The 14,299-nt window shown below is 42.0% G+C and overlaps 1 protein-coding gene across 2 annotated transcripts in view; it reads left to right on the top strand.

Annotated features, from left to right (window-relative positions):
• The window catches only part of NAF1 (nuclear assembly factor 1 ribonucleoprotein), a 102,658-nt gene that overhangs the window by 54,643 nt on the left and 33,716 nt on the right, over positions 1-14,299 (top strand). For both annotated transcript variants that reach the window (XM_069243771.1, XM_069243779.1), the window contains exons 7-8: positions 6,426-6,477; positions 9,088-9,190. In XM_069243771.1, the coding sequence (XP_069099872.1) occupies positions 6,426-6,477; positions 9,088-9,190 (155 nt within the window). The remainder of the gene's footprint in view (positions 1-6,425; positions 6,478-9,087; positions 9,191-14,299) is intronic.

Here is a 14,299-nt window from a genome sequence, read left to right as displayed (position 1 = left end):
TACATGAATGTGAAACATAACCCCTTCCTGAGTAAATACTCTACCAGTAATATCCAGCGTATACATCTGAGACCCTTCTGCAAGACACTAGACATAGCAGTGTACCCAGTTTGGCTGGCAATTCCTTTCTAGACAGGTATCTGTTAGCCTGTCATCGCAGAACAAGTTTAGAACCTTGTTGACATCCCATAAATCTGAATACCTGGGTTCTGGTGGAAGGGATAGGTGAATACCTCTCCTCACTTTCTGCACTATGGGGTGTTTCCCCACTGGGTTCGCGCCAATCGGTGCATAGCCAGCTGAAATGGCAGATCTGAAGGTATTTATTGATTGATAAGCTACACCCTGTTCGGCCAAAGAAGCCAAACAAATTCAGGATGTGGATAACATCAGGACACAAAGGGTGTGATACACAGAGGTAAACTTTTGTGTAAGTTTACAGTTGTTAGCTGTTCACAGAGTGAAGAAAAGGAGTACGTCCCCGATCCAAATTGGCAAGATGATCACATGGTAGACTCTAATCAACTATATTATTAGGACATATATGATAATATCCAGCATTCATCACTCTCATTTTTACTGCCACTATGAACTTTACTTGGATGATGACATACTTTGATCAGCCAGCGTTGCAAGTTTCTGTAGACCTGATTGGGAACCTTCAATAAATGTTGCCTGATTACAATAACTGACATCCAAACCGTCCTTCACTGGCTGCTCCACTTCTGTATCCAAATACCATACCCCAATTGGCACCATTATTGCTTCCACAACAGCTTCCACCCCCATTGCATCTACCTCAAGAACTTTCCAATTCCTCCTGATTATCTTCCAACTTTGATAGAAGTGGACACTACAGAGAATGACAATATGGGAAAAGGCAGAGTAGGGATCAGTCCCAGATGACACTCCTGTCAGGGCTCGTGGTGAATGGGATGAATACATTGATCTGTTTTCTGGACCACCAACACCTATGGCAGTGGACTTGCCCCTGGATGACCTCACCAGTTTTCATTTGTTGCTAAAAAGTGCATTCCAAGTGATATGAGCTGCAGTGTCCACCAAAGAAACAGATGAATTTTGTCTGATTTCTGCAGTTTGGAAGGAGGCAGTCAAAACGATCATTGATATTCACCACGTCTTTAAGGAGGGGTTGAAGATTATGTAAATCCCAGCCATGGCTAGGCATTGCTGTCACAGCTATTTAAGGAATAGAAAGCAACAGATGATACACTAGCCTGCCCCATCGGCTATCCGAAGGAGCATTTCGTTGTTAAGATGCAGCTGAAAGGCAGTCAAGGAAAACAATACCCTCACTTGCTGCTCTTCTCTGTAGTGAAGGAAGTAACATTGATAGCTTTGGGAAATTAGTTTCTTCATTGACTGTCTTTATATCATAGTCACTTTCTCCTTGGCTATACATGGGAGGTATGGTTGTCAAATGCGATATTTCATCTTCTTTGGAGCTCTAGTTCCAGAACACCTCAGACATTCTTTGAGATTGAGAATAAGTTTTGCTGGCGGTCATTGAATCTGCAATAGATGTGGATCCAGACATCTGGAGGGGACAGGTAGTCTTCTGTAGGCAAGTCTAGTTGAAATGTATGTACTTGAGCCTAAAGGTCAAGAAAATGGCCCCTCTTGGTGAGACCCTTTCCTGTTGCCCTGTGGACTTTGGTGTAGCAGTACAGAAATACCAGCCCTTTTATGGAGTTAGTGGCAGGAACTAAATGTTTTACTGAGGAAACTATCCATAATATCACTACCAGCCTTAATCACAAAAGCAGTTTTGTCGTCTTACTGTCTGGAACCACATTACAGAGCAGTCATGGTTAAAAGGGGCAGCCCACACAAATCACACAAGGGCAATTGATAAGTGACTTCTTTCACACGCCAGTCTCTGCCCCCACTATTCCTGCCTTTCGGGCACTGAATCATGCTAAATGTTGTTATTTTTTCACTTGCACATATCCAAAAATCTATCATTATCTCAAAAATCGTCTTTGATCAACTTGATGTTGGTTACCAGGATTTTTTCCTAAACTTTATAGGAAGCTCTGTATTATTAAAACTTTTGGGATTTTCTTCAACGTACTGACTTAATTCATCTATTTATTTTCATTAGAAAATATTGTGGTTTGTGGCAATCACTGGAGTGATAATTCAAATATTAAATGTTTATGAAGAATGCTTACATAACATCAATTTACGGATAATATAATATATTAAAATGAAGTACATTATGAGTAACTCACAATTATAAATCATTAATATATTCTCTAATGCATTCTTTGCTTGTCCATTTCTATCTCCAATCTAATCTCTCATTTAGGAGATGGTATCATTCTTGGAATATCTTCAGCACGTTTCACAATGTACAAGTCCTTTTAATGAGAGCTAGGACCTGTGATTGTTACTATTTAGCGTTACATGGAAATGTAAGGATTTCCAAGCAGTGCTTGGGGAGCTAGGATTGACAGCCATACTTCTACACAAAATACAGAATTTGTCATCTCTCCACGTCCCTTTATTGAAGATCTAATTTCAGTGCATGCAAAATAAAACTAATACAGATAGCTAACAACACAGCTTCAAAATCTGCAAATAGGTACCCAAGAGGCCATACTTACTATAAGGGGTGTTTGTATGGGGTGACAATGGTGTTCTGGAGAACTCAGGGTGCAAAATTCATGCACCAGAAATTACATTTTAGGGCACTGATGAGGGTAGCACGGTTTGACCCTATTACACACCGAGAGAGGACGGCGACTAGGCTGACTGTTTAGCCAGATTAAATGAATGTGTTACAACTAATACAAAAATAAAAGCTCGGAATGGAGCCTAATAACGGGGTTTGAAAGGGATCAACTCTAGAAGCATTTACCTTCTTGGGGGTCTCCAATGGCTTATAAATATCACTAATTATAGTAGTATGGAATGATCACTATGCCTGTTGAATTTTTGAACTGATTTAATTCTTGCTGTGCACTGCTTAGCATTCTGTGAACGTGGTGGGCACTTCATTGGAGAAGTGAGTAGGTTATATATGGTACGTCCACAAATATTCTCTAATGTAGCCGTTCTTAACCTGTGACTAGGGGAACTCTGGGGGTCCACAAGGCCTAACCAGGGAGTCCACAACTGCTTGGAAAAAAAAATATCATTAACAGGTTAATAAAGTCTACATACATGTAGCAAAATGTAAAATTGACAATTTTTAAATGTTTCATATGTTAAATAAATGTGAAGTAATTTCAAATTGGAGACTAAAAATTGGTGCCCTCAGACTAATAGGTGGGAGCAGTGCAGAAGCATCAAACAGAATATGGTATGGGCAATGGGTGGCCTCAGTTAAATTTAGACAAGCCCCAACACACCCATTTAAATGAAATGTTTTGTATTTTTATTCATTTGTTTATAAATTAACATATTTTCATTATTTATGTTTTTGATGAAGGGTTGTTTCTGTACTTTTGTGTATTGATTTTTGGTTCAAATCTTCAAAATTGCTTAAGCCAGGATCCTTTCCTTCTACTGACTAAGTGGGGTGATCCCCAGATTTTAATAATTCTGTGGCGGTCCCCAGATTCCAGTAATGATTCAGTGGGGTCCACATAAGTCAAAAGGTTTAGATCCACTGCTCTGAAGTATTTCTCGCATAAATGCCACACCATAATCTCCAGGGAAAGCATAAAACGTGCCCATGCCTGGTTGTTGGCTGTCACGCTGTGTAAAAACATTACCATGCATGACGCTGTCATAAAATTGTTTTACTTTATTCAAAGAGATTGTTTCCATCTCATCGAGCTATTATTTTATTTATAGTGTGGATGTTTTTAGAGAGCAACTCGGTAGTTGGTAAATAATGTGCACATTTCCCTTTTAAGACTTTGTGCTTATGCATCCAGTTAACGATATTTGTTTACTTGAACATCTATGCCTAATATTATTTCAACTAAAAATTGATGTTTTATGTATTGCCTTACTGTCTTTCACAAATAATATAACGTTTGCGTTCTAATTAGTACAATTACTGTTTTAGATTGGTTTGTCTGATTCTGTAACTGTATTTATTGATGTTACAGGACTTCATCTACTATTTTGCCCTCTTAACAAATGGTCCTTTTATTTCCTTGAAACCTTTGGTTTTCAGTCAGTATTTCTTGGAATCGTATTTGCACTCGGCGACCAGCGTGTGTCTCTGCAAGAGCTTTTGAGTAACGCTTCTAATGGCTTCCTTGCTGCTTTCTTGGCTCTCACGCTGATTGCTAAAGTTCAAACCTGGACTCCTGCCTCTGGGAGCATCTGACATATGGACATTTGTACAGAACTCCCAACTTTGCTAGACAGCATAGCCGAGTAGAAGATATGGTCAGAGAAATAATGTTTTCTGAACTTACTAGAAATCCAATTCTCAGTGGTTTACTGAAATCATTGCCTCTTATATTGTCTTGTGATTTTTTTTTTACTAAAACACATTGAAAATTATGGGTGAATAAAGAAATAACTTTGTCATTTAGTTAAGAATTTTCATCACAGTTCTACATTAGTATGGGTAAAATGCGCTTGTATGTATGGTGGCATCTACTTGTTGCAAGAAAACTTGATTTCAAAGTATTTTTCTGGTAGCAGTGATTTACTACATATAAACGCAGCCTTTGCTTTTAGTTCCCTGAGGGTCTTGCCTAACCTCAGCTTTTGGTAAATACATGATTTCAAGTATAGATATAATAATAATAATATAAGGGATCAAGTACCCCCAGCCATACATTATAAGGCGATTGCTAGTCACCAAGGCATTCCATGCAGATAAACAAGTCCGTTTATGAGGTTATGAAACTCTGAGGTGACGTACAATATCCGTATTATGAATGGCAGGGTACTTTATCTTTTTCTAATTTTTGCCAAGTCGAAATGGAAACATTGTGCCGGCCTGGTTCTTTTTTTTTTTTTCTTTTTTTTATTCATATTAAAAATTAGACTGTACAGTAAAAAAGGCTTAATATAATTACACCAAACATGACAGATTGGAGGAAGCTAGAAAGTTAGTAAATGTTCCTTTTGTGATTTAATGTAATTCTGTTAAACTATTCTAGAGAAATTAAGATTAAAAATGTATAGATATCTTTTGCTGTGGGACAAAACATGAAATCTGAAATCGCAGGACTGCACAATGTGATTGGCAGCTGCTACATGAAGAAAAATGTTGCAGCTGCCATTACAGAACATTTGGACTTGTTCTTCAAGTCTTGAAAATATCTTTAAAAAATATAGAAAGGTGCATGGTAAGAATACCCTGGCCCCCCTAGCCCTTCCAGGATGGTTCCCAGGGGTCAAAAAGACAGATTTTTGTGTGTTCTTTGTGCCGCTGTGATCCCACAGGAGATTTGCATGAACCAGTGATGCCCACTATGGTCCAGTGAGTCTCACAGAGCTAAAAAAATAAATAAAAAATGTTGCCCTGCTCACAACCCACCCCACTGTGTTCATCGCTGGGTTGAGCACAGGGCCTGGTCACAGGCCAGGCCCTCTGACTAAACGCAGCAGCCCCAACCCCCTTCCTTTCGGCTGTGTATGGTGTGGGGTTGGCTGCAAACGTATTGAAATAAGAACTTAGTGTATATTTTTAAAAAATGGAGAAAAAAAAACCTATAGTGAAGTTAATCCTGAGGAAAGTAGGAAGATTTGAACTTGCACAAAAAACCCTCAGTTTCACTGAAAAAGCTCTACCGTTTACAATCAAGAAAAACAGGGCAATTCATAATTTATGCATTATTGACATAGGCCAGAGGACATTAGGCCGTTCCTGGCCAAACATGACTACTTTTACTTGCTTACGTTCAGTAAATGTGAGTAATACATTTGCGTTGAAGAGATTAAAAAATCAAGTTGAGCATGATACACCTGCATGTCCACCAGTCAGCTTGCAAACTGTGGACACTTCATCTACCTTTTTTACATAAAAGTGAAACACATAGAGTCCAGTTCCCCTTATGCAGGATCTTATCTCAGAGATGCTTTACAACACAAGACCTGTGCCCAGCAATTGTACCTTTTTGTTATTTTTAAGTGCTAGTCTTCCTGACAATGAACCCTAAACACTAATTGACTTTCCCATGGGTGAATTATTCGCTTCTAATCAAAGATGGTGGGCGGATAGTTGGTAAAGTCAGTTTGTAAAGGTCACATCGCCTTTTCAGCCCCTGAAATGGGATAAAATGGTAAGTCAGAATTATCATTCCACTTTATGGGAAGCAGAACGTGTGTTCTGCTTGAGTGTAGTTTTGCTTGCATAAGTCAAAGCTTGTAATTTACATCTTTGTCAGTAAACTGCTTTTTTTGGTACTCCACTGCTTGAGTGTAGTTTTGCTTGAAATTTACACCTTGTGTACTGTCAGTAAAGTGCCTTTTTTGGTACTCCATAGGCAGAAAGGATCTGATGCGTCATGGACAAATGATGAGGAGCCACCTCCTGATGTAAGTAATACTTATGTTCGCTATTGTCACACCTGATGCATTGTCCTATTGATGTATGATTAATTGTATGTATATTAAAAGTAAATATATATTCGAAGAGAGATTACAGATGTCTTTATTTAAATTATAATTATACACTTTGAATATTTGCTTTTGGCCAGGGCAGCGTGTTTGCATGCAGGTATTTCACGTTTGCTGCATCACGTTAGCCAAGCAAAATGTAAATGTCATTCAGCTGAAGGGTAGGATACTTAAACCTACCTTTATACATCTACCATCACAGTATGTGGTAGTGTATATTCAGTATGTGATAGTTAGGTAGCATGAAATTTAAAAATCAGTATTTAGCAGTAACAGTGGAGGTAGGCAGCTCAAATTTCAAAATCTGGTGACGTTTCCGTAGACATCAAGAGAGGTCTGGTTTTAGACATTTTTCTTTTTTACTTTTGTCTTTTAAAAAAAAAAACTTCCTTTACTCACTACACAGACGACATTGTAGCACACAGCTAAAATAAATGTGATACTCTTACCTCTAGTAACTGCTTTCCCTTCAATTTTATTCTTCACATTTCAGATATTTCCACCTTCACTTGACATTTTCCCCATACTTTTCTTCAAATTTGAAGGGAGTTTTCCTCACAGGTACCTTCTCCTGTGGGAGGAAGACAACTGCTTCTGACCCACACTCAATGTGTGTGAAATGTCTTCTACCAACTCGTCCCGTGAAACAAATTGGGGAGTGGCTTGTGGAATGAGGCAACACGGATGGATGGAGAGAGGGTGGGAGAGAAGGACATGGGTAGCACGCAGGACAGGCAAGAGTGGCTGGTGGGGTGTACACGGAAAAAAGAAGATGGGTGGGAGGGGCTATGAAATGCATATGGACAACAAAAGGTGAGTGGGAGTACCTATAGCAATTACACTGACAACAAAGGATGGATGATAGGGACTGGGGCAAGCATATGGACAATGGAGGGTGGGAGAGTAGGCAGGAGAGGCACATGGAGAATTGAGAGTAGATGGGAGGGACTGGAGAAGGCACATGGACAGTGGGCAGGAGGAGTTAGGGAAGCACATGGACAACCAGGGGGATAGGAACACAGTGGTTGGAGAAGTGCATGGGGGAAGACAGCACGAGAAACAAGCATTTGCAATGCAACTGGTCTCACGTTTCTCTGAGTTAGAGCTATTAGCAGTTGTAAACTCCCAACCAGACTTTTCTTGCCACATTAAATGGAAAAAAAGAGCGCAATCGCGCTGCTACAGTTCACTCGTAGTGAAACCTATCCGCAAAAGTGCAATTATCTACGTAACCGGCAAAAGTGCAACTAACTTTGTAACGGGGTCGATGTCATGGAAAGCGCTCGACTTCTGCCAAGTGAGATCGTGCTGTGAAAAAAGATAAAAAGTAGTCCACAAACCGGACAGAAAAATGCAAGCCTCGCATGTTTTCAGCACTTGGTTGTTGCGCTCGAGAAGGGCTAACCACCGGAAAAGGCATGAGGTATGCATGCCTTCCACTAATGAAAGCAAGCAAATTTTAACAGGCAAACCCACGAACCAATGAAAGACACCGACGTGACATGGACAGGGCTCCGAGCCCTTTTCTAACTCCTAAAGTGTCTCACAAGGGAAACGCATGTGCAAGCGCATGCAATGCAGGCTCGACCCTAAAAACATTCCTAGAGAGCTTAAAAAGGCAACTAGCACCTGAAAAAGTGGGCAGTGGTGGAACACAGTAATGTATGCATTCTCCAGGTGAAGGACAAACACACGAAGAGGAAAAAAAGCATGTGGAACCTATTGAATAAGAGGCATGAAAATGAGAGTGGTAATGAAACCTATCAATTGGTAAGCAATGGGTAGCCTTTAAAGGCACTATAAAGTAACAAAAAAAGGTCTCAAAAGTGACAAAGCCTGTGCTGTTTTATTCAGCATCTAAAAATGGTGGATGGTACAGATGCAGGCTTTTTTGGGGACAGCTACTTAAACCACTAGCTACCCAAACGCAAGATGCCAGTTTTGTTAGCAATTCCTCTGTCACCTAGGCACCTCAATTCCGCTATACTGACCACATCCTCTTATCCATCGGAAAAAAACCTAAAAATCTACATAGTCTATCACTTCTTGCCTCTCCCTCTTAACACTCACAAGCACATTATTGTAAATGTCTAGAAGCAATTCAGTTGGAAGTGGTCGATATTCAGAATAAAAAAATAACTCCATAGTTTGATTACAGGTTGTGGTAACCTGAGTCTTTCAAACCACCACGAATTTCATTCTGAACTTCTAGAAGTGTGTAAATCTTTTCAGACCATTAATGCCCTCAGTTTGGACACGCTGGATCCTACCTAAATAGGTTAACCCAGGGCTGCTGGTAGCCTTAAGATATAAAAACTGCTTTGTCTGTAACAGCATCAGGAGAGTTGCAGAATAAAGATTGGGACTTTTTAAAAATCATGACTTGATCCGACCCAGTCATAAGGCAATAACTATTGAAATGTTTAAAATTTCGTTGATTAAGAGTATCTCTTCTTAGGAAAGACCGTTAGTAGTAGAGATTTTTGAAGAAAGTTATTCTAATCAATATTAACCTGTGCACTTTTGTAGGTTTTAGATTACAGCGATGATGAAAAAGAAAGGGAAGCTAGGAAGCAACGGAAGTCCATGCATGAAGGACGAAAGAAGATGAAAACTGAGCAGAAGGAAACCGGTAAGAATTGCAGTTCCACCATATAGGAGTGTCTTTAAATCTGTGTACAATGAACCATAAAACAGGTGACCACGCTGCCATTAATAAATGGGTTTATAAAAAGCACTGTGTGCATTGCCAAACGCGTTAGTCAGGAGGTTGATTTGAGAGGAGCAGTGCCTTCCTTTGCTAACCTGTTGTGCTCCACTATTATTTCCGCTTTGGAAACACCACACGAAGTGAGCAAGTCATTCATTCTCGAATATCTTGGAAATGTAAAAGTTTATTTATCAAACAATTATATCTGATATCAACATTGGTATTCCATTAAAACGCCATAGCAGCTAAGATGCTAAATCCACACAGCAGCTAATTAGAAAATTATATATATATTTATATAGTGTAATTATCATCCACGTGTAAAGAGCCCTTTGCCCGGCTAAACCTGTTAATGATGAATGAGGATCTATTCTTAATTGTTAGCTCTTTGTTCATAGTTATACTGATCACATCATTTAGTAATATGAGTGATTGCGCATATAATGGTATTGCAATTGGGCATTAACCATGTCTTATCACTTTGAATGCTAAAATATAAATTTGCATATCATATGTCTCTTTTCTTTTTATTATTGAGCATGCTATTGCCTTGATTGACCTGTGATGTATAGGGGGTTATTCCAACTTTGGAGGAGGTGGTAATCCGTCCCAAATGTGACGGATTTACCACCAGCCGTATTACGAGTTCCATAGGATATAATGGACTCGTAATACGGCTGGTGGTATATCCGTCACTTTACCGTCACTTTTGGGACGGATTACCACTTCCTCCAAAGTTGGAATAACCCCCATAGTGTTTTGTTTTGGTGGATGTCTGTTATGGTAAGATCCTTGATACGAAGTGCTTCATACACAAAAGACTGAATTCTCTATTTAATCTCTGTTCATAATTGCACAGCAGGGTGCAGGTGAGCAGTTAATACTCATAAGGTGTAACTGGCACCTTTTCATTGAAACTAGCCTTCACTTTATGTATGCAGGCAATTAGGAGGAAGGGGGAATGGGCCTTCCCTACCATTTTGCTGTGTGAATCTTCTCTGGATGCACATGATGTGCATTTGACCATCTACTGGTTGGGTGTGTAACTTTCTTTTTCACCCAATTTCTAATCGGTCTTCTTTTTCTATTTTTTTTTTTTTTTTTTTTTTGGTGGGCTTTGACAGAACCACCTTTCGGGGTCTCGTTGTGACCATTGAATTACTTCCTCCAGATGTTCCCACCTTAGTTCACCATCTTCAGTTTTTTTCCCCACTGTTGTGTCTGGATGTTTTGTAGAGACTTCTCCAATTCAGGGAAGAACTTCAAAAAAATGTGCCGAAAAACTTTGCTAAAACTTTATCAAGTGAGAACTCCACATCGCTAAGTGGGCGTAAAGGAAGAAACTGCAAACACATATTTAATTTCTCTACCTTGACAGACTGAAAATGACTATGGGGGGCTGAAGTGGACACCACCTTTTAAATGCTTTTAACTTTGGAAGTAATTTAACCACTAGGCTTAGGAAGTCGTCATACAAAATGTGTAGCCACCCTAAAGGTTGTCAGCCCACTGGCTTATGTACAAAGCTGGCTCTGAATAAACTACACCAAATGTAGGAAGCTGGTTCTGTATATACTGTATCGAAATGATAGTGTGCACAGAGTCCAGGGGTTCCCCGGAGGCTTAACAGAGGCTAAGGTAGATAATAATGCTCTTTTGTGATAGTGTGGTCGAGCAGTTAGGCTAATCAGAGGGTAGTGCAAAGCATTTGTTATACACACACAGACAATAGAAGAAGCACACACTCAATGACTTGACTCCAGACCAATGGTTTTTAGATAGCAAAAATATTTTCTTTATTTCTAGAACATACTATTACATGTAAAGCCACAAGCCCACATAACCCCTGTCTTGAAAGCACTACTCTGGTTGCCCGTTGCCGGAAGATGCACCTTCAAGCTGCTTTGTATCACCCACAAAGCTATACATGGAACAGGACTGCTTTTATCAGAAACAAAATAACCAAATACATTCAACAAAGAAACCTCAGCTCAGGATTGGCAACCCTGCCTTAGAACACCACCATATAAGTAAGTCTATAGGTGGTACATCCTTCTCCGTTCAAGCAGCCAAACTATGGAATTCATTACCCCCAACTATAAGAGCCACAGATAACTATCTTGTCTTCAGGAAACTACTCGAGTTGGCTCTTTCCTTCATAACCACCATATCCAAACAGCTATGGACTGCATGTGCTTATGTTGATAAATATTTTTTTATCTGATTGTGTATATTCTAGTTATATATAGTTCTTTAGGAAATATGTATCGCTACTATGTCATAACAATAAACTACACACATACTCTTTAAACCTGTTTAATGTATATTTACTCATGGTTTAAATATGTATATGTATGTACATATATGTGTGTGTATTCATGTGTGTGTATATATATGTTCAATAGCATGTGTAGCTGCAGATACACATGCTGTGCATTATTCTTCCATCTAGTGTTGGGCTCGGAGTGTTACCAGTTGTTTTTCTTCGAAGAAGTGTTTTCGAGTCACGGGATCGAGTGACTCCACTTCGGTTCCATTGCGCATGGGCCAACCACATGGAAGCCTCATTGATCGGACTTCATTCCGGTTCTGTCCTCTGTGCCATGCCAAATACCCGTACACAGACCAGCATCTGGTTTGCAATCTTTGCGATTCCCCGGATCATCGGGAAGAAAATTGTGAGGCCTGTCGATCCTTCCGATCGAAAAAGACCCTTCGAGACAGGAGGGCACAAAGACTCGAAATGGCGTCGAGAAGCAGTGAACATCTGGACGGGGAGGAGGAAGAACTGATGCAAACAGCGGTCTCGGTTCGAGATTCTGAATCCGATCAGGAATCAGAAGAAGACAGACTGGTCACAGCAGGACAACATGTGAGTACCCCTACCCCTGTCCCCTCGCAAAAACATAAGGCCTTGTGTATGCCACTGCCGGAAGGCCATGGCTTGGCCCAAAAAAAGACTACCGGTGACCAACTTACTAGTTCGGCACCGAAAAAGGCCACTCCTCCCAAAACATCGGAGGCAAAAAAGAGCTCCATGTCCGACTCGAGCAAACATAATTTTTCGGAGTCGAAAATAACTTTTGGAGCCGAAAGCATCATCTTTTTCGACCCTGAAAAAGCCAGCTTCAGAGCCGAAAAGGCCAGCATACACAGAGGAACATGGACTTTCAAAAAGACTTAAAGAAAGCCACAAAACCTATGAAGAGGAGTATCAAGTACAACCAATACTTGAAGTTGTGGATGAAAGGCAGTCCAGGATCCACATCCATAAGGAAACAGGCAGAATTCAGACAGCACCTCCTCTAAAAACAAAAAGAAAGCTAGCCTTTCAGGAGGAATTGGACACTATGCAACCTCCAGCAAAAGTGCCAAAGCAGAAGGAGAAACCACCAGCTCCCCAATCTTCTCCTTCTCATTCTCCTCCTCACTCTCCACACCTACCTACCTCTCCTCCTACTAGTCCTACACCAGTGCAGTCACCCACTCACTCTTATGACTCACAACAGGACAATGTGGATCCATGGGACCTTTATGATCCAGATCCCATTCCTAGTAATGACCCAGACAACTATACCTCTAAACCAACGGTACTCAAAGTACGGCCTGCGGGCCACCAGCGGCCCCACGGACCTAGCTTGGCAGCCCGCGAGACGCACACCAAACGCCATATCATAATGGCAGCAGTATGTAAACATAGAAGAGGGCCGCGGGAGCATGCTCCCGCGGCCCTCCTCTAGGTTTACATGCGGCGGCCATTGTTTATGGTGTTGCCCTGACGATCCTGGAAGCCAAAGCCCCATAAAAGTCAGCGCTTGCAGCTAACTTTTATGGGACTTTGGTCGTCTGCTTCCTGTCACCGGCTCCACGTCTGCTGCCCGCCTGCCTGCCTGCTGTTCCACATTTGTGGCATCTTTACAGTGCTTTGAGTCAGGTAAGGCTCTTTGGTTATGTATTTATTTGTTTTTAATGTAGTGTGTGTTACTGGGGTAGGCGTGAGAGCAGATTGCGCTGTGTGTGTGCGCTGTGTGTGTGTGTTACTGGGGTAGGGGTGAGAGCAGATGGCGCTGTGTGTGTGCGCGCTGTGTGTGTTACTGGGGTAGGGGTGAGAGCAGATGGCGCTGTATGTGTGCGCGCTGTGTGTGTTACTGGGGTAGGGGTGAGAGCAGATGGGGCTGTGTGTGTGCGCGCTGTGTGTGTTACTGGGGTAGGGGTGAGAGCAGATGGCGCTGTGTGTGTGCGCTGTGTGTGTTACTGGGGTGGGGTGAGAGCAGATGGCGCTGTGTGCAGATGGCGCAGTGTGTGTTACTGGGGTAGGGGTGAGAGCAGATGGCGCTGTGTGTGTTACTGGGGTAGGGGTGAAAGCAGATGGCGCTGTGTGCAGATGGCGCAGCGTGTGTTACTGGGCTAGGGGTGGGAGCAGATGGCGCTGTGTGCAGATGGCGCTGTGTGTGTTACTGGGGTAGGGGTGAGAGCAGATGGCGCTGTGTGCAGATGGCGCTGTGTGTGTTACTGGGGTAGGGGTGAGAGCAGATGGCGCTGTGTGTGTTACTGGGGTAGGGGTGAGAGCAGATGGCGCTGTGTGTGTTACTGGGGTAGGGGTGGGAGCGGATGGCGCTGTGTGCCGATGGCTCTGTGTGTGTTACTGAGGTAGGGGTGAGAGCAGATGGCGCTGTGTGTTACTGGGGTAGGGGTGAAAGCAGATGGCGCTGTGTGCAGATGGCGCAGCGTGTGTTACTGGGCTAGGGGTGGGAGCAGATGGTGCTGTGTGCAGATGGCGCTGTGTGTGTTACTGGGGTAGGGGTGAGAGCAGATGGCGCTGTGTGCAGATGGCGCTGTGTGTGTTACTGGGGTAGGGGTGAGAGCAGATGGCGCTGTGTGTGTTACTGGTGTAGGGGTGAGAGCAGATGGCGCTGTGTGTGTTACTGGGGTAGGGGTGGGAGCGGATGGCGCTGTGTGCAGATGGCGCTGTGTGTGTTACTGAGGTAGGGGTGAGAGCAGATGGCGCTGTGTGTGTTACTGGGGTAGGGG

This window comes from Pleurodeles waltl, chromosome 1_2, assembly GCF_031143425.1.
Source record: "Pleurodeles waltl isolate 20211129_DDA chromosome 1_2, aPleWal1.hap1.20221129, whole genome shotgun sequence".
In the NCBI taxonomy this organism is placed as follows: Eukaryota; Metazoa; Chordata; class Amphibia; order Caudata; family Salamandridae; genus Pleurodeles; species Pleurodeles waltl.
The sequence above is the reverse complement of the archived record's forward strand: the minus strand, read 5'-3'. Positions and strand labels throughout refer to the sequence as shown.